Source organism: Sapajus apella, unplaced genomic scaffold, assembly GCF_009761245.1.
Source record: "Sapajus apella isolate SASKATOON/1434 unplaced genomic scaffold, GSC_monkey_1.0 scaffold4, whole genome shotgun sequence".
In the NCBI taxonomy this organism is placed as follows: Eukaryota; Metazoa; Chordata; class Mammalia; order Primates; family Cebidae; genus Sapajus; species Sapajus apella.
In genome coordinates this window covers 24,569,800-24,590,945 of record NW_022436944.1, presented here as the reverse complement: position 1 = coordinate 24,590,945, position 21,146 = coordinate 24,569,800, and the positions used below count along the sequence as shown (strand labels likewise).

At 36.3% G+C, this 21,146-nt stretch overlaps 1 protein-coding gene and 1 long non-coding RNA gene across 6 annotated transcripts in view; both read right to left on the bottom strand.

Annotated features, from left to right (window-relative positions):
- Positions 1–2,883: 2,883 nt before the first annotated feature.
- ATR (ATR serine/threonine kinase) overlaps positions 2,884–21,146 on the bottom strand; it is a 108,868-nt gene continuing 90,605 nt past the window's right edge. For 2 of the 5 annotated variants that reach the window (XM_032264372.1, XM_032264355.1), the window contains exons 34-40: positions 19,810–19,989; positions 10,801–10,943; positions 8,352–8,449; positions 7,600–7,832; positions 6,220–6,354; positions 4,595–4,804; positions 2,884–3,205 (exon numbers count right to left, since the gene is read on the bottom strand). In XM_032264372.1, coding sequence (XP_032120263.1) covers positions 3,050–3,205; positions 4,595–4,804; positions 6,220–6,354; positions 7,600–7,832; positions 8,352–8,449; positions 10,801–10,943; positions 19,810–19,989 — 1,155 coding nt within the window. In that variant the 3' untranslated portion in view covers positions 2,884–3,049. Of the gene's footprint in view, positions 3,206–4,594; positions 4,805–6,180; positions 6,355–7,599; positions 7,833–8,351; positions 8,450–10,800; positions 10,944–19,809; positions 19,990–21,146 lie in introns of those variants that run through there. The other 3 variants (XM_032264345.1, XM_032264362.1, XM_032264380.1) reach the window with 2 other exon arrangements.
- LOC116540795 lies at positions 11,604–12,500 on the bottom strand. Its single transcript, XR_004264589.1, has 2 exons — positions 11,955–12,500; positions 11,604–11,900 (listed from the first exon to the last, which is right to left on the bottom strand). It is a non-coding gene; the product is annotated as an uncharacterized LOC116540795 (long non-coding RNA).

Below are 21,146 nucleotides of genomic sequence, written 5' to 3'. Positions count from 1 at the left end.
ATGGAATATTATGCAGCCATCAAAAACGATGAGTTTGGGTCCTTTGTAGGGACATGGATGAACCTGGAAACCATCATTCTCAGCAAACTGACAGAAGAGCAGAAGATCAAACACCGCATGTCCTCACTCATAGGCGGGTGTTGAACAATGAGAACACATGGACACAGGGAGGGGAGCACTACACACTGGGGTCAGTTGGGGGGAAATAGGGGAGGGACGGTGGGGGGTGGGGAGCTGGGGAGAGATAGCAAGGGGAGAAATGCCAGATGTAGGTGATGGGGAGGAAGGCAGCAAATCACACTGCCACGTGTGTACCTATGCAACAATTTTGCATGTTCTTCACATGTACCCCAAAACCTAAAATGCAATAAAATAAATAAATGGGAAAAAAAAATACACATGAATTTAAAAACAAGATAGAATTCAAAATTTCTAAATGTTATATCAAATATATCTAAAGATTGTTCATTTCATAACAAAAGAATGTCAATGAAGGCTTATTATGTGGTATATACACATAATTCTTCCGAATGATAGGGAAGGACACTACTGAGACAGTATCTCTAATCTATTTCCAAATTATTAAAAATGTCCCAGGTAGGTCCTTCTTTTTAATTATTCACTATTAATGTGACAAGAATATTGTGTTTAAAATATTTAAGTTGTATATTTAACAATGACAAAATCCTACTGTTTTATTTTCTATTGCTTTACAAGTATTACTGAAACATTAAGTCCTTAGGCACAGAGTCTGCTATTTAATTTTAATTATTTCTACAATACATAAACGAAAGAACATGAGTTCTATGACATCCTCAAAATGCATTGCTTCTCTTTCGGTTTATCACAACCTTATTTCAAAAGCTGTCCCTTAGCAAAAGAAAGCCTTATATATTTCATCTGATTGATCCTGATATATTAGGTAAAAAGAAACAGTATTATGTTTAATTCTAGACCTGCATGAAGTAAGCAAACTAAGCATATTTCTATAAATGTAACCTACTCAATTCAAAAGCACAATCACTGACCAAAAATGCATTTTACACTTTAGGAAACAGGTTCCATAACTACCAGGAAAACAGTATGGCATTAGAATCTCATATATTATAAGATCAGTGTGTGGCCTCCAAAACTAACAGTTTTTTTTACAATCAGGCTATTTTATTTTACCATGTTCATGAGAGAAAATGTAACAAAATACTTTAAAGTCACAGAGCTGATTAATGTAAATTTATAAACTAAAGCCAGGCCACTTGATACTCAAGTAAATCTGATACTCAGAAAAATACTCAGGGAGCTTTGGAAAGAACATACTAATGGTTTACTAGTTAGTGAATTAAGGTACCATTTTACCAAACAAGACTTTTTTGTTGTTGTTCAGACATAATCTCGCTCTGTTACCCAGGCTGGAGTGCAATCTAGGCTCATTGCAACCTCCGACTCCCAGGCTCAAGCAATTCTCATGCCTCAGACTCCCAAGTAGCTGGGAATACAGGCGTGCACCAACATGCCTGGCTAATTTTTGTATTTTTAGTAGAGACAGGTTTTTGCCATGTTGGCCATGCTGGACTCGAACTACTGGCCTCAAGTGATCTGCCTGCCTCAGCCTCCCAAAGTGCTGGGATTACAGGCATAAGAAACTACACCCAGCCCAAACAATATTTTAAAATAAAGAACAATCCTCCTTTTCATATTGCTTTTGAGGTAGTTTTTAATGTGGTATTAATTTTTAAATTACTTTTGGTTAAACAAAGCAGACTATAACTGTTCTTTTTTAAAAAACAAACTCATCTACTGCTATATCTTTTCTATGCTAAAGATCTACAACTTTAAAATATGGGAAGGGAATGAGAAGAAGGGAGAAAAAGCTTGTAGAAAAATAATCAAGTTTCATCTTTCCACAGTATGGTTCAATTTTTACCAATGAAAAAAAAAAAAATACACTATGCATTTTCAAATACCTGGTTACAGAATAGTTCAAAATACATAAACCACACATTTATAATAACTCTTTGATAAGAGTCCTCAGATCATCTTTGAGATATAAATTAAATAGCAACAGAACTGACAAAATGCTAATGATTACCTTTTATTTATCTGTTTATCAGAGTCAGGGTCTTGGCTCTGTTACCTGGGTTAGAGTGCAGTGGCATGATCATAGCTCACTGTAGCCTCAAACTCCTGGGCTCAATCAATCCTCCTGCCTCAGCCTCCCAAGTAGCTGGGACTAAAGGCATGTGCCATCATGCCTGGATAATTTTTTTTCTTTAATATTTTGTAGAGACAGGGTTTCACTATGTAGGCCAGGCTGGTCTCAAACTCTTGGCTTCAAATGATCCCCTTTCCCAGGCCTCCCAAAGTGTTGGGATTATAGGTATGAGCCACTGCACCCAGCCTATTTATCTTTTGATAAATATATTAACACAATAGCCAAAAGGCAGAAGCACCCAAATGTCCACCAATGGATGAATAGATAAATAAAATGTGGATGAAAAACAATAGGCTTCATTTTATCTATTTTATTTGGCTTTAAGAGGGAGGAAATTCTGACACATGCTATAAAATGAATGAACTTTGAATAATGCCAAGTGATTTAAGCCAGTCATAAAAGGATAAATACTATACTCATATTAGGTACCTCAAAAGGTTATTCATGGAGACAAAATAATGGTTGCTGGAGGCTGAGGGGAAGGGAAATGGGAAGTTACTGTTTAATAGATACAGAGCTCCAATTTGGGAAGATGAAAAAAGTTCTGGAGAGGGATGGTGGTGATGGTGTGTAACAATATGAATGTACTTAATGACACTGAACGATATACTTTAAAAATTATTATATGTTAAGTTTTATGTTATGTACATTTTATCTCAATACAAAAAGTAGGTGAAAATGAAAAAGACAGTATATTTCATTCCTGCTTTTTAAGAGTGATCTGTTTGCATACTAAAATGCCTATATCACATTGATAGTAATTATAGTAACTTTGAAATAAAACCATTCTGGTTTTATAATAGTCAAAAAAAACTAAATAAATAAATAAAATAATGCAAACTATCTCCAAACCTTATTAATCAAGGAATTGAATTCCATTAGTCTACAATCCTTTCTCAGGTCATCTTTTGGCTTACACATCATGATGTAGAACTTTCCATCTGACCCTTTTAAAGAAATTTTCTTTGGTTTCTGAAGAGAAGCAAGAATTTCCACCTAAAGGATGATGAGTTATACATGAATTAGGGCCAAAAATTTCTGTTTAAATGTCTATATATTATAAACCTTAAGCTACATTAAAAAATAAAAAATATTACAAGCTATATTGTATAGTAAATTTGTACTTTAAAAATTTCTTTTAATTATCTATGAACTATGAAAAGAATGACTGTCTATGAACAGAAACACATTTTAACCCATTAGAAATAGCTATAACATAAAAAGATTCTTTCATTGCCAATACAAGCACTTACATATTCAAATTTAGGCAGCCCCCTTCAAAGCAGTCAAAATGTTTAAATTTTTTTTTTCTTTTGAGACGGAATATCCCTCTATTGCCCAGGCTGGAGTGCAGTGACATAATCTCAGCTCACTGCAACCTCTGCCTCCTGGGTTCAACCAATTCTCCTGCCTCAGCCTCCTGAGTAGCTGGGACTACAGGCGCGCGCCACCATGACCGGCTAGTTTTTTTTGTATTTTTAGTAGAGATGGAGTTTCAACATATTGGCCAGGCTGGTCTGGAACTCCTGACCTCGTGATCCGCCCGCCTTAGCCTCCCAGAGTGCTAGTATTATAGGCAAGAGACACCGCACCGGCCTAAAAGATTTTTGAAACATCTTTTCAGGATCTTTCTGCAGAGCCTGAGACTGTTTTTCAATGTCTTTCATGTTCAGAAATGTTTATCAATTGAAAGTAATTTGATTTTTGAAAAAACAAACTCCTCCAACATTCAGTGTAACCAATGAAGTTAAGTAAATAAGGTGAATAATGCTGCTTAAATTAAAAACAAAGCATAGGCTGGGTACAGTGGCTCACATCTGTTATACTAACACTTGGGAAGGCTGAGTGAGAGGATGGCTTGAGCCTAGGCATTCGAGACTAGCCTAGGCAACATGACGAAATCCCGTATCTACAAATAATTAAAAAATTAGCTAGGCGTGGTGGTGTGCACCTGTAGTCCCAGCTACTCAGGAGGCTGAGATGGGTGGATTGCTTGAGTATGGGAAGCAGAGGTTGCAGTGAGCCAAGATCGCACCACTGCACTCCAGCCTGGGCAACAGAATGAGACTCTGTTTAAAAAAAAAGAAAGAGACAGAGAAGAAAAATCTAATTGTGAAAAAGTAAAGGTTATATTCATACTAAAACAACAGGAGCATTTGAAAAATCAAAATATTAGGGTGAATGTGAATCATGAATCAGAACTTTTTTAAATCACTGAATATTTTTGCCATCAGTACAAATGAGACTTACTTTTCTGTATTTCTAATTATTTTTTTCTTCACAAAAAAGATTCTTGTAGATTCTGTAAAATATACTTTTTATCTTAATTTGAAGTTTTTAAAAACTAAATTTTAAAAAACAAAGTCATATAAAACTCAAGTTTACCGTATCATCAAATCCTGCAATATAGGCCCAATGTCCAGGAAATGGCTCATGGCTAGCATGGTTAGCATGGGTTCCCAGAATTGATGGAAGTGTAGGTATCATGACTGATTGCAGAGGAATGAGGATTTCACTAAATGTTGCTTCTTCTACCAGCTTTTTAAGCATTCTAAAATGAGTGCTCATGCTTAATGTGGAACTACTTCCATCAACCTGAAAATATAAGGCATGCATTTTAATTTGAGTTTACCTTAAATTCAACTATAACAAAAATTTCACTATTACAATATCTTACTTACAGAGGTTCAGCAGTCTGTAGTTTTCTAAGTATATTCTAACTATCCCATAATAACCTGTATCATTTATCTCATTAACAATAGCACCGACATCATAGAATTGTTTAATGATTAAAGGAGAGAGTAGAGGCCTACAATCTATTACCAATGTTAGACAATCCAAAGAATTCTGTAAATCAAACTCTCACTGAGAAACAATTATGTGTTTAATTATGGGATGCTCCAACAGGTTACCCTCAGTGGAATATCAAATATTAAATATGCACTATTAAATATGCACTTACATTACCTTAAAAATCTTGAATTTCTAAGTGTAGCTTGCTACAAAGGTTTCAGATAAAGAACTGGAAACCTGTACATGTAAAGCACTTACAACAGTGTTAGTGTTTAATAAATGTTGGCCACCGTAACACTGTTTTTGATAATGTCAAGTGCATCAGAGGTCAAATGGGATTAATGGAGTTAAAAAAGGCAGATTATCCTTTTGAGATTATTGATAAAGGAAAGGTGAGAAATAGTCTGTATCTTTTCATCTATAAACACTGATGGACTTGGAATATTTGTCAAGTGAAGTCTAGCTATATACCTTATTAAAGAGCCTCTCTCTCCCTCCTTATAGCCATCCCCACCTCCCACTTTATCTTTCCTACATATCCTTGGGGATTTTTCTCTAATTCTTTAGGTAGAATAGTGAGGTCACTCCTCTAACCATGTTCCTACTTTAGTCACAAATCTACTGAAAAAAGTACTTATTACTCTAGATAACCATCTGCTTAGTTCCCTATAAGACTATGAGCACCTCAGAAACATATTTTATTCATCTTGTGTTCCTTAGCAGAGTGCTTGTCTGCTCGTAGGCACTGAAATGTATACTGAAAGAATGAAAAGCAAAACCCCAACCTTCTTCCCTATCATAAGGGTAGTTTAGTAATGTATATGAATTTTGAAAGTTTAAAATATGATATAATCATAGAGAGTACTTTAAGTAACTTTGAATATTTTACATACTTATATTTTTACGGCTTACTTCATATTATCTACTAAAAATTTCTGATAACCATGGATAATCTACTCTTGGAAAATTCTTAATTTACATTAAGAAGAACTTCTAGAAATATCAGACGGTATTTGAACACATATTAGAAATATTAAAAACTGTTTTATTAAGATAAATCATAATTAAAATATATAATACATTTTGATATATGTATACATCTGTAAGTTAGAATTTTAATTAATCAAATGAAAAATAGCTCAAATTATATAAGATTTTATATATATATATAATATTACCCGACATCGGTTTAATACGCAATAAGATTATGATAGTACCGGTTTATTGCACAATTCTAGAAGCTTATCTGTTAGGCGAGTTGCATCTCCAACAAACTTCTCTAAGGACTTTTTCATATGAATGGCTTTATTTAGGATTTCCTTGCATCTGTTCACACGCATGGGATAAGAAGACTGTCATAAAAAAGAGTTAAATGCTATTTTATACAAGATTTTTAAAAGACAAAATTTCTGATTAACAAAAATCATCTTAAAAAGTATTCATGATGAGAGTTTATACTGATACAAATTTCCTGAAAATCGATTGGGCAATGCTATCAAGAACCATACAAATACTGCCACCCTATAACTTTGTGAATTATAAAGTTACAGGGATCTGCCCTCAAGAAATAATCTGCCCCAAAGAAATAATTAGAAATGAGAATAAGCACAAACATATCTAGGTGTGTTACAACAGCAAGAAAAATGGGAATAACCTTAATGACCAACTAGTTAAATAAGTTATTGAAAAGCTATTTTTTAGAATTTTATATATTAAAATTATACCTTCAAAGTATATTTAATAACATAGAAACAATCTTAAGTGAAAAATATGAAATTATATGGCAACATAATTAAATGGAGTGTTAAAATATGATAGAAAATATACAAATAAAATTATATCAAAATATTAATGAATGGTCCAAGGTGTGAATTTTTATTTTTGTTTTATGTCTCTGTGTTTACATTCTCTAAAATATTTACTTATTACATATACTGATCAATATATGAATTCCAATTAATGATGCAATACAGGTTTTTTTACTATTAATAATTCAGGTACTGGCAGGGCACAATTGCTCATGCCTATAATCCCAGCACTTTGGGAGGCCAAAGCAGAAGGACCAGTTGAGATCAGGAGTTTGAGTACAGCCTAAGCAACATAGCAAGATCCCGTTTCTACCAAAAAATCTAAAAATCACGTGTACATAGTACCACACCCCTACCGTCCCAGCTACTGGGAAGCTGAGGCAAGAGGATCACTTGAACCCAGGACTTTGAGGCTGCACTGAGCTAAGATCCCACCACTGCACTCCAGTCTGGGCAACAGAGAAAGATCCTGTCTCTTAAGAGAAAAAAAAATTCAGGTACTTTGGATTAAAACATTTGTGAAAACATAGGTAATAATTTTGCATTAAGCATGAACAGTTTACTACACTTCATAAAGAAAACATGCTGAATTATTTGATCTTAAACATACTAATTACTTCATTTCATCCGGTAAATATATTCAAATATTAAATTAAGATAGAATGCTATAATTTTAAAACACATTTAAAATTACTAATCTAATATAGAAGAGAAACCCCGGAACTTGTATCTACATATTAGTATTACATAATCAATTCATATAAAATGGTAAAAGACCCTGGTGATTACCTTTGACACAGCTGTCATCATCCACATTGCTTGTTGAGGATAGGCTAGAAATACTTTGGCTATTATTTCCATCAAGACAACAAAAACTTCATCATGAGAATGACAAATTCGAGAGATCAACTGTGAAAAAGCCGTCAAAAACTGATACGGAGCTAAACAGTTTGTATGCTCTGTGATAACCTTGTTTATTTTACCCAAATCATTCCTCATTTGTACACGATCAGAGCGGCCAGCTGGGGGTAAAAAAAGTTTAAAAAACATTTAAGGAAAAAGAAAAATCAATACATCAGTTCATTTCACAGAAGAAAAATTTTGTTTTAAAAATAGCTTTAAAATATGTTATTTCCATACCCAAACCTAGATCAGTTGCCAATTTGTGAAAAGACAGTTGTCTCTGTCCAACTAGAAAAAATATTTAAAGTCATTTCAAAAACCCAAGGGACATTAATGTTCACCACCCATTTTAAGTTTTAGGGTAAACTATTTGGCTAAAACTAATACTTTTAATATGTGTTAGGTTCATCAAGAAATAATCGATTTTTACTTGAAGCCCTGAATTATAACTACTTTAAAAGTCTATGATTTGTCTTTCCTTTCCTTTTGAACATTTAGTTTCTTACTCACACTTACATAACATCTTAATTATCAAATGCCTTCTAAGCTTTTAGGAATTTAGACTGTCCAGCCAATTCTGACTTTATACCAAAGTTGTAATTCCTAGTCCTTTAAAATTTTTATGTGAAGAGTTATACCTTTTTCCCATTCATATGCCTTTGTACCATAATCAAGCCATAGTGTTAACATTCGTGGCATTGACTGATATATGAACTGATTTCCATATTGTAGAGATCTGCAATTATATAAAAGAGGAACATTATTAGCATAGCTTCTTAATATAAATTAAAATTTAAAGGTTCAAACAACCACATCAGTTATATATATCCTTTTCACAAAAATTATGGTATAAATATTTCTTCCTATAAGTTATTTTTGACTCCTCTTTCTACTTTTTTATTATATTCCTCATTTAGCTCTATATTCCTTGTATCAAAAACATGTACACACACTATGTTTCCACTTACAGTATATGTACAAATATACATATACATATACAAATATACATATACATTGAACATATTGCATAATGTATAAATTCTGCTCTAATCAAAATCTATCAATACTTCTTTTAATCTTTCCTTAGGATCTGTGTGCCTTCATTTGCATTCTTTGGCCATAAGCCTAGGTCAGGTCCAATCATTTAATTTATGGGAAATTATAGTCACCTAATTCCACATTTCTTCCCTTCAATAAACTCCAGACTAATATTCTTGAAATTCTGGCTTTATCATGCTCTCCTTTTATTCAAAAATAGGAATCAATATCTACATATTAAAACTATATGAATGATTCTGCCTGGGAGAAAATTAATTGGACGTGGTGGTGTGCACCTGCAATTCCAGCTACTCAGAAGGCTAAGGCAGGAGAATTGCTTCAACCTGGGAGGTGGAGGTTGCAGTGAGCTGAGATCACGCCACTGCACTCCAGCCTAGGTGTCAGTGTGAGACTTCATCTCAAAAAACTTGTGTGTGTGTGTGTGTGTGTGTGTGTGTGTGTGTGTGTGTGTGTCTCCATGAAATTTAGGGTCTTCTGAAACTCTACAGTTGGAGACTCAGGGGATGAGGGTCTGGAATGGGAAGGATACTTAATTTGGTACTGTTGAATTTTTAAAAAATACATGCTGTGGTATTACAACGCATACACTGGTTTTAGTTCAGTTACTGGCTCCTAACTCCTTGTTATAATGTCAGGGCACTTTAGGCCTCAGGAAACAGAATCTCTCTCTATAAGATTCTCTTGTCCTTCACTCACCAGCCCAAGGCAGGATTCTAATCTGACTGTGGGTCGAAAGATCCTCATTCCATGCTGGGCGCCATAGCTCACAACTGTAATCCCAGCACTTTGGGAGGCACCGGTAGGTGGATCACAAGGTCAAAAGTTTGAGACCAGCCTGACCAACATGGTGAAATGCTGTCTCTACTAAAAAAAAATTAGCCAGGTGTGGTGGTGAGCACCTGTAATCCCAGCTACTCAGGAGGCTGAAGCAGGAGAATCGCTTGAACCAGGGAGGCAGAGGTTGCAGTGAGCCGAGATCATGCTGCTGCACACTGCCTGGGTGACAGAGTGAGACTTCGCCTCAAAAAAAAAAAAAAAAAAAAAAAAAAAAATCCTCATTCCAGAGACGATCCTGCCCCATACCCTAGAAGACGGAATGCTATATAAAAGAGGCCAAGAAAAGTTTGAACATACAGGCCTTGCTGGGTTTACATTATGAGCTTTTTGTCCACTCACATTTGTACATGGTTGTCAATCATATCCATGTAATAAAGACTCCATTAAAAACCCCACAGGACACGGTTTGGAGAGCTTCCAGAGAGTTGAGCACATGGAGGCTGACAGGAAGGTGATGAAGACCTCATCCGTGTGCCAGGAGGATGGCACATCCCATCTCCATAAAGACAGAAGCTCCTGTGCTGGAACCCTCCAGAACGTACCCTATGTAACTCTTCATCAGGCTGTTTATCTGTATTCTTTAAAATATCTTTCTTAATAAACCAGTAAACGTGTTTCCCTGAGTTCTGTGAGCTGCTCTAGCAAATTTATTGAACCCAAGAGGAGGTTGTGAGAACCCCAACTTGAAGCCAGTTAGTCAGATGTTCCAGAGGCCCAGACTTGCAACTAGGGGAAGGAAGGGACAGTCTTGTGTGACTAACTCCTCAACTTTTGAGGAATGACACTGTCTCCAGGTGGAATGTCAGAGCAGGCTTGGAGGACACCAAGCTGGTGTCCACTGGTTGGTATATGGGGGAAAAAAACCCCACATCTTTGGTCACGGAAGTCTTCTACCGTGTTGATGATTTTGTGTTGGTGTGAGAGCAGAGGAATAACATGGTTAGAGAGACTTTTTCCAAAACACATGCCTATCACTTTTAAATGAAAAATAACTTTTTTCGTTTAAAAAATTAGTTCTTAAAGTGAAGAAAAAAGTTGCATAAAGAAAAAATTTACATCTTATCTAAGGTGATATACTGAATAAGTGATAAGCCAGAAAATACCTAGAATATGCTAAGACATGTGATAAGTCTCAATATTAATAGTCATCCTTACATATTTAATCTGCAAACATGCAGTTCTCACACTCACCTGCCAAAATGAAGAACTATATACCAGATGAGATCACCTTGCTTTTCCATTTTGTTGTCTGTGACCATGGGCATCAATTTGTCATAGTACTTGGCAAGGTAGAAATGCCCATCCTCCCATTCTGGCAGGCATGCAGTCACATCCTGTAAAAAAGAACACAGGATACTCACCTAAAGAAATCTCACATTATGCTGGGAAGTAAAGTATGAATAGATGATTAGGGATCAAAAGTATGTGACCTTTATCTAGGCAAAGCAAAGACAAAAGCAGACTCAATTTTTGATATGGATAAGGAAGAGCTATCTTCTTACAAAGGCTTTTTCAGGAGAGCTGACTGGTTCTGGTGGGCTCTCCACTGTCCAGCACGAAATAGTGCTGGAAGAATTCGCAACTTAGGAGAAGAAAATTCCATTTATATTACCACTTTAAAAGATATATCAAAGTAGTGTCTAGATGGGTTAAAGTGGGGTGTGTGTGTGTGTGTGTGTGTGTGTGTATGTGTATAGATATATATCATGAAAGGCATTTTAAAAAATCCTCAAAGCAGAAGTAATATCAAATCTCTAAAGAGGGTAGGACTTTAAAAAGCAAAAAATTATGCTAAAATAAAAATCAGGTATACTGGTTTTCTCCAAGATCTCTCACAAGTTATTGCCTTTCTCTCAACTCCTTCAGAAGCAGGCTTCTAGAAAGAATTTCTCCACCTCACATTCATTCCTAAAACTATTTCTTTTCAGCTTCAGTCTTCATCACTTCACTAAGGAGCTCCTTAAATCCAAGAGACATTTTACAGTTCTTTTATCATTTGAACTCTCTTCAATATCTGTTTCTGTTGCCTGAGCCACTTCTTTCAAATGCTTTCATCCCTTGACTTCTGTCAGGCCACTGTCTTCCAAGTTTTCTCCTCTCTTTCTGGCCACACTCAGTCTCCTTTGTTATTTCTTCTTGATGTTCCTGACTTAAACATTTGTGTGGTTTATTAATTTTTAATATTTTATATGAAATGTGATAGGAAATACATAGGATCATTGACCATTTTTTTTTAATGAAGTTCTACTTTTAATCGAAACAAATTTAAGAACATAGTTTAGACCAGAAACCTTAAGTGAGACCCTGAGTTTCTACTGATTCTAATCTTGAGACTCTACAGACACAAACCTGCCTGGGAATACAGGACAGAAAGACATGATTAGATGTGTGGTACATGCTAGGTTCATGCACCTAACCAGCCACACAGGGCAAGGGCTGCCAGAAAAACATATTAGTCAATCTGGTCTTTCCTTCCTTTCTTCCTTTCCATCTGTCTTCCTTTCTTCCTCCCCATCTGTCTTCCTTTCTTCCTCCTCCCCTAACTTCCTTCCTCTTACCACTCTCATTTCAGCTTAGATTTTAAATATTTATTTTGAAAAGTAAAATTCATACAGAAAAATATACAAATTTTACATTTACAGCTTGATCACTTATTACAAAGTAATTACCTTTATATAAAAGCTCCTCCCTCCCTCTCTACTGCTCTCTCTCTCCCCATTTTAAGATTTTTAACTTTTCTTTTGAAAAATAAAGTTTATATACAGAAACATACATGAATCTCATGTGTACAACTTGATCACTTATCACAAATTGATCATCCTCATACAAGAACTCCAGTTTTGTTTTGTCTGTTTTTGAACTTTTAAATAAACAGAATCATACTATAATAATTATTATTAGAGACAAGGTTTTGCTCTGTTGCTCTGGCTGAAGTGCAGTGACATGCTCATGACTCCCTGCAGCCTTGGCCTCCTAGGCTCAAGGTGATCCTTCCTCCTCAGTCTATGGAGCAGCTGAGACTACAGGCATACACCACCACACCCAGCTACTTTTTGTATTTTTTTTTGTAGAGATGGGGTTTTGCCATGTTGCCCAAGCAGGTCTTGAACTCCTCAGCTTAAGCAATCCACCCGCCTCAACCTCCCAAAGTGCTGGGATTATAGGCATGAGCCACCATGCCTGCCCCTACATGTATTATTTTTTAACTGGCTTCTTTCATTCAATGTTACATTTGTGATATTAATCCAAGTTGTTGCATATAAATTAGGTTTACCAAATAGTTATCCATTATAAGAATATGTTACAATGTATTTATCCACTCTGTAACTGAATGCCATTTGGGTTACTTCCAATATAAAATTTACAAATAATAATGTTATAAACATTCTTGTATATATCCTATGGGGACATGCTGGGTCATATTCTGGATATGAGCCTCTAATATATTGGAAATATCTTTTTTTTTTTTTTTTTTAAGACGGGGTTTCACCATGTTGGTCAGGCTGGTCTTGAACTCCCAACCTCGGGTGATCTGCCCGCCTTGGCCTCCAAAGTGCTTGGATTACAGGCATGAGCCACCACACCCAGCCGGAAATATCTTCTAATCTGTAGCTTGCCTCTAACTCACAATAGTATCTTCTGATAAACATAAATTATTGTTTATTTTATGGTTAATGATTTTGTTATGTTTAACTTCTGACCTAGATTAACAATCTACCTAAAGTTTACTTTTGTTTATGGTGGGAAGAAGGCATCAAGTTTGATTTTTTTTTTCTTGTAAGATATCCAAGTGATACAACAACATTTACTGAAAAGACTATTTTGGTTATTCACTGTTTGTCACTCAAGACAGATATACTTGCCATGTTTAGCCTTTTCCACTCTGCTCAGTGGCCCAGGAAATTGAAATTTATGATTTATATCAATGGGCCTGTTTGCCCTCTGGCTTCCTGTCAAGTTCAATCAATGGAAGGCAGTAGAGGGTGAGGAGGAGAGTGAGGTTAAGGTCTTTGTACCTGCTGATTTCCTTTCTGCTGGACTGCAGTTGACAGTGGTTGTGTTTCATTCCCTAAGGTTAAATTCTGGCCCAGTGGCCCTTTCCTACAAATTTAGCTCTCTTTACAGGTTTCAGTAAACACCCTATCCTTTTGCTCCTTCAGGTCTAGAATTAGCAATGATTCTCTGTTGTTGCTAGCTATGGGGTAGTTTCACCATCCTTTGTTAATTTTCCTTAACCTAGTTTTTCATTAACTCTCCCCAGTTACGTCTTTTGATTGGGCCAACTATTTTCTCCCTGCACCTGACCTCACACAATATAGTAAAGAGCATCTCAGATAGATTGGAGGAGACTAAGGAGATATGACAACTAATGCTATATGGGATTACCAATTCTAGACAGCAAAAGGACACTATTGGGAAAACCAGTGAAATGTGGTTGACCGATAGTTAACAGTGTTGTTTATCAATGTTAACTTCCCACTTCTGATACTACGGTAGCGTAAGATATTACAATTAGGGAAACCTGGCAAAGGGTGGATATGGGAATTCTCTATACTACTAGCAACATTTTAAAAATCAAAGATTATTTCAAAATAAAACAAAAAATTAAAGGTGACAGAAAAGCTTCCTGGTTATTCTTGGCCTTTATGTTTCCACATAAATTTTGAATTCTAATTGTCAATTACCTGTTAGCATTTGGTGAGTACTGTATTAAACCCCTAGGTCAATTTACGGTGAAATAATTATGTTACTGAGTTTTCCCACTCATGCATGTATTCTAGCTACCAATTTATTTAGGTCTTTTTTACTTCACTCACTAATGTTTTAATTTTTATTTTTTGGAGAGGTCTTATGTGCAATTTAATCCTAGGTATTCCATATTTTTATTGCTATCCTAAATGATATCTTTAAAAATTTTAAGCTGGGCATGCATGGTGGCTCACACCTATAATCCCAGCACTTTGGGAGGCAGAGGCGGGAGGATCAGTTGAGGCCAGGGAGTTTGAGACCAGTCTTGGCAGAACAGCAAGACCCTATCTCCACAAAATCCAAAATTAGCTGGGTGTGATGGTGTGTGCCTACAGTCCCAGGTACTTGAGAGGTTAAAGTGGGAGGATCACTTAAGCCCAGGAGCTAGAGGCTGCAGTGACCCATAATCATGCCATTGCACTCCAGCCTGGGTTGATAGCACAAGACCCTGTCTCAAAAATAAAATAAAATAAAAATTTAAATCAACTTTCTCAAGGCAGAACTTTCATACAATAAAATTTACACATTAAGTACAAACTGATAACTTTTGACAAACATATATATCCATGGAACCATCATTCCAGTCAAGAAAATGAACATTTCTAACTCTCTCCAAAGTTCTTATGGGCACCCACCCTTGCCATCACTCTCCTGCCAACTACCCAGGCAACTACTGATATAATTTCTATCCATATACATTAGTTGTACCTGTTCTAAAATGTCACATCAATGGAATCATACAAGCATGCTGTCTGTTATGCCCCTCTTCTTTCTTTCAGCATATCTGTGACATTCATCTACCTTGTTGCATGTACTAGTAGTTCATTTCTTCTTACTGTAGAGTAGTATTCCACTATACAGCTATATCACAGTTTGTTTATCCATTCTTCTGAGAATGGCCAGCTGGTCTATTTCCAGTTTTTGTGACTAAAGCTACTATAAACAATTGTGTACAAGTCTTTTTATTGACATATGTAATTGTTTGTGTTGAATAAACATCTAAGAATGGAATGGAATACAGTAGATTTAAGTTAACTTTTTATATTCCCACCAGGTGCATTTATTGCATTAATAGGTACTCCTAGTCTCTTAGACTTTAGCCAGTTTAGAGTATAATGTGTTATATCATTGTGGTTTTAATTTGCATGTTCCTAATGACTAATGATGTTAAGCATCTTCTCATTTGCTTTTTGGCTGTTTCTATGTATTCTTTACGAAGTGCCTATCCAAGACTTTTGCAGATCTTTATATATATTTTTAATAGACAAAGTTTCACTCTGTAACTCAAGCTGGAGTGCAGTGGTGCAATCATAGCTAACCGTAGCCTCGAACTTCTAGGCTCAAGTGATCCTCCTGCTTCAGTCTCCTAAATAGCTAAGAATATAGGCATTCATCACCATACCCAGCTAATTATTAAAGATTTTTTGTAAAGACAGGTTCTCACTATATTGCTCAGGCTGGTCTTGAACTCCTGGCTTCAAGTTATCCCTGGGCCTTGGCCTCCCAAAGCACTGGAATTACAGAACTGAGCCACTGTCTCTGGTATCATAGATCTTTAAATTGTCTTACAAAGTTGTAGGGTTCTCTATAATTTAGATGCATATCCTCTGTCATATATACATTGCAAGTATTTTCTCCCAGTCTAAGGCTTATCTTTTCATTTTCTTAACTGTCTTTCTTAGAAAAGGTTTTAACTTTGATGAAAATCTAATTTATTGGGTTTTTTTGTTTTTTAAATGCTTAATGCTTTGTGTGACCTAAGAAAACTGTCTAACCTAAGGTTGTAGAGATTTTCTTCATCTAGAAGTTTATAATTTTAGCTTTTCAGTTTAGATCTATAACCCACTTTTTTTTTTTTTTTTGGAGACAGAGTCTTGTTTTGTTGCCAGGTGCCAGGCTGGAGTGCAGAGGCACAATCTCAGCTCACTGCAACCTCCGCCTCCCGGGTTCGAGCAACTCTCCTGCCTCAGCCTCCCGAGTAGCTGGGACTACAGCCACCATGTCCAGCTAATTTTTATATTTTAGTAGAGACAGGGTTTCACCATGTTGGCCAGGATGGTCTCGATCTCTTGACCTTGTGATCCGCTCACCTTGGCCTCCCAAAGTGCTGGGATTACAGGCGAATGGCCAATCCACTTTTTTTGAAGCAGTTTTATCTATGGTAGGAGGTAGAGGTTGAAGATCATTTTTTTCCTCCCAGATATCCAACTGTTCAAGCACTTTTTGCTTGTAAATGGTATGTTTCAAATTCCTTTCTTGTTGTCATATAGAAATAAAATCATCAGGCAATCTTGTTTAACTCACTCAGTATTTTGAATAATTTATTTATAATTGTTTGAATTTTCTCTTTTCCTTTTTTTTTTTTTTTTTTTTTTTTTTAGACAGAGTTTCACTCCTGTTGCCCAGCTGGAGTGCAATGGCTCGATCTTGGCTCACCGCAACCTCCACCTTCCGGGTTCAAACGATTCTCCTGCCTCAGCCTCCCCAAGTAGCTGGGATTACAAGCATGCACCACCATGCCCAGCTAATTTTGTATTTTTAGTAGAGATGAGGTTTCTCCATATTGGTCAGGCTGGTCTCAAACTCCCTATCTCTCAGGTGATCCGCCCGCCTCAGCCTCCTAAAGTGCTGGGATTACAGGCATGAGCCACCGTGCCCGGCTTGAATTTTCTATATATGTATGTATTCTTATCATCTTCAATTAATAAATATCCTATTTTTTTTTACTAGTCCTTGTATCTTTTACTTCCTTTTTTATCTAAAAATTGCCATTTGTATAATATTTTAAAATAACAGCTCTACTGGGATATAATTAATATATTATAAAGTTCATACTTCTAAAGTTGTTTTTAGTATATTCTCTGAGTTGTGTAACTATCACCACTTTCTAATTCCAGAACACTTTCACCACTCCAAAAAAAAAAATTGTACCAATTAGCAGTTACTTCCCAGTTCCAAGCCTCAGCCTCCGGTACTCATTAATTTATGTTCTGTCTCTATGGATTTGCTTATTCTGGCCGTTTCATGTAAGTGCAATAATGCAGTATGTGGCCCCTTGGATCTGCATGTCATTCTACAGTAGTCAGCGTCTATTCTTTTCTCTGCTCATTTCTGTCTACATCATGTATATGCAACCAGAACAAGAGAAGAGGCTACTTAGGCCGTTATCACAGGAAATTAGGGGTATATGCAGAGGAAACAGAACCTGAAAAGCTGGCAGTCTGAGAACATCTCTCTTCCTTAACCCTGGCTTTATACCGAAGCAGAGATGGGAGAACTGGAATATGGGCTATCAAATTCTGCTGCTGAGTATTGGTGAGTTTTTGTGTGCCTCATAAGTTGGTGTGTCTTACATACTATGATAAATTCAGAAGATCTCTCCAACTGGGAAGGTGAAACTTACCAAGCATGGTTTCAGAAACTGCCTCATTATCACTGCCCTATAGGATAACATAGTTTTTAATGCAAATCAAGATTAGTTTCTTAGGTGGCATGACATCTTCTTGTAGGCAAGGAGCAGGAGCTGGACTCCTATTTGTCTTCATCAGAACGCAACACCTCCTGGATCTAAAGATAAGCACTGTCTGTGCCATTTGCTTTGGCTCTTGGTCCTATTTAGGTCTTTCTTGTATCTTTGAGTTCTCTCTCTTCTCATCATGCTCTTATTTTTGTTTATGTTCTTAAATTTATGGAGCCTATTTACAATAGCTATTTTAAAATCCTTATCTATAAAAGTCATTATCTCTGTCATTTCTAGAACTATTCCTATTGATTTTTTTTTTCCTATCTATGGCTCAAATATTTCTGCTTCTCCATTCACATAGCAATTTTTTATTGGATGCAAGACATATTTTTATGTTGTCAAGTTTTAAATTTTGTTGTCGGCCGGGCGCGGTGGCTCAAGCCTGTAATCCCAGCACTTTGGGAGGCCGAGGCGGGTGGATCACGAGGTCAAGAGATCGAGACCATCCTGGGCAACATGGTGAAACCCCATCTCTACTAAAAATACAAAAAATTAGCTGGGCATGGTGGCGCGTGCCTGTAATCCCAGCTACTCGGGAGGCTGAGGCAGGAGAATTGCCTGAACCCAGGAGACGGAGGTTGCGGTGAGCCGAGATCGCGCCATTGCACTCCAGCCTGGGTAACAAGAGCGAAACTCCGTCTAAAAAAAAAAAAACAAAAAAAAAAAAAATTTTGTTGTCTTGCTTTAAAGAGCATTAGACTTTCATCTGGCAGGCAGTAAGGTTACTTGATGATCAGTGTAATCCTCTTAAAGCTTGTTTTACTGTTCTTCTAGTATGGATATACAGTAGCTTTTAGCCTAGAACTAATTTAGTCCTACTTCTTTATTTATTTTTTTTTTTTTGAGACGGAGTTTCGCTCTTGTTACCCAGGCTGGAGTGCAATGGCGCGATCTCGGCTCACCGCAACCTCCGCCTCCTGGGTTCAGGCAATTCTCCTGCCTCAGCCTCCCGAGTAGCTGGGATTACAGGCACGCGCCACCATGCCCCGCTAAATTTAGTCCTACTTCTAAGGTGTGGCCCTTTTAAGATTTTTACTGAATGCTCCATATTATGCAATGAGGCCTCTCAATCTGGCTGGCAGACTGAATGACTCTCAATCCTGTGTGAGCTCTGGAAATTGTTCTTATAGCCTCCGCATGTTTATTCTTTCCCCAGCAGTTATTCCTAGCTTGGCCTCATAAAATTCTGAATTATTCCTGTGCAGGCTAGTATTCAGCCAACACAATTCCTATGCAGATAGGAACTATTCTGTTTAACTTTTTTCTCTCGGTTAATCTGTCCCACAAATTCTAGCCACCTGCTCTTTGCTTTATTATTTCCTTTCTTCTATGTTTTTGTCTCCCCTTACTTTTTCAGTTTCTTTTCTGACTCTTTGGGATGGATACTTAGATCGTTAAATTTTGAACCTTTATTTTCTTCTAGTATATGCAAATCAAATTTTAAATCCCTTTTAAGAATTGCTTTAGTTGCACAGGTTTTGATATGTCATTTTTATTATCATTCAATTCAAAGTATTTTTAAATTTCCACTGAAAAGTTTTCATTGACCCATGGATTATTGAGAGGTATATCTCTTCCAACACCATCCATACGAAGTTTAATACCTAGTAAAGAAGTTATACTTTGGTTTTGCTCAAAAATTTTCAGGCTAGGATGTAGTTAACTTTGAAATAGAGGGTGAGAACAGTGATTACTGAGATGAAGAGGAATGGGGTTATAGAGCTCAAATAGTATTCTATTTCTTGAGTCGGTGGCAATTTAATGAGTATATTTATTTTGTGTTAATTCCATATACTTATGTTATATACCCACTGAAAAGTCAAAACAATTTCCTGGTTATTTTTATAGATATGTTTTTCCATATAGACTTAAGCCATTTTATCCCATCAACAAAGAGTTAACTAAAACTGCATTATGCATATACTTGCCTTATATTTTTTCATAATTGCATTGCTTTCGAAGTTAGCTGTTTCTTCCATAAATCGACCCACTAGCAGCATAGCTCGACCATGGATTAACATGTTCTTACCCTCAAGTGGGGTTTCATTTTCAGGAAAACATAATTCAACACCTTTCTGAAGAACAATTAGTGCCTGGTGGACATCACCCTAAAAGAAAAAAGGCAACAATAAGCCCTTTAATTTAAAAACATATTTCTATTTTCTGTGAGAGTAATTAGTTAAGTTTTTGTATATCTTACAGAAAAAAGAAAAAGAAAAAATGTTTTTGTACAAATCCATTTGTAATTTCATGTTTCTCTTTTATTTGCCCCTTATTAAAGTAAAATTCTAAAACTGAAGCATTGCTTCATTTCATCTCATTCATTCATTTACTAATTAATTTTATAATTGGAGTCGACCCTCTGTGTCCACAGGTTCCACATCAATGGATTCAACCAATAGTCGACTGAAAATATTAGGAATAGCTGGGCACAGTGACTCACATCTGTAACTCCAGTGCTTTCGGATGCCAAGGCAGGGGGACTGCTTGAGGCCAGGAGTTTGATACTAGCCTGGGCAACATAGCAAGATCCTGTCTCTACAAAAAATTTTAAAATTAGTCAGGTTCAGTGGCTCATGTCTATAGTTCTAGCTACTCGGAAGGCTGAGGGGGAAGGATTGCTTGAGCCCAGGAATTTGAGGTTATAGTGAGCTACGATGCACCACTGCACTCCAGCCTGGGTGACAGAGCAAGATCCTGTCTCTTAATAAAAGAGAAAGTGAGGTATGGTGACTTATGCTTATAGTCTTTTCTACAAAGTGCGGGCTGAGGTGGGAGGATTGCTTGAGGCCAGGAGTCCAAGGCATCAATGAGCTATGATCATGCCACTGCATCAAGCCTGGGCCGCAGAGCCAGACCCTGTCTCTCTCAAAACATAAAAATTTAAATTTAAAAAAAGAAAAACAAATATTATGAATAAAAAAATAAACACTATAATAAAAATAATATGAATAAGTCATACAAGTATAATAACTGTTTACAAAGCATTTACGCTGTATTAGGTATTATAAGTAACCTAGAAAAGTATACAAGAGTACTATGTACACAGGTTATATGCAAATACTGTGTGTCCACTTTACATAAAAGATTTGAGTATCCACAGATTTTGTTATCCGTGGAGAATTCTGGGACCAATCCCCCATGGATATCAAGAAAGGACTATAATCAAAGTTCAGGGAACCGAAGACAATTATGAACAAATTAAAATCTCTGGCATAAAAAAAAGTTCATAGTCACGTGAGGAAAGAGACCGTGAGGAAAGAGA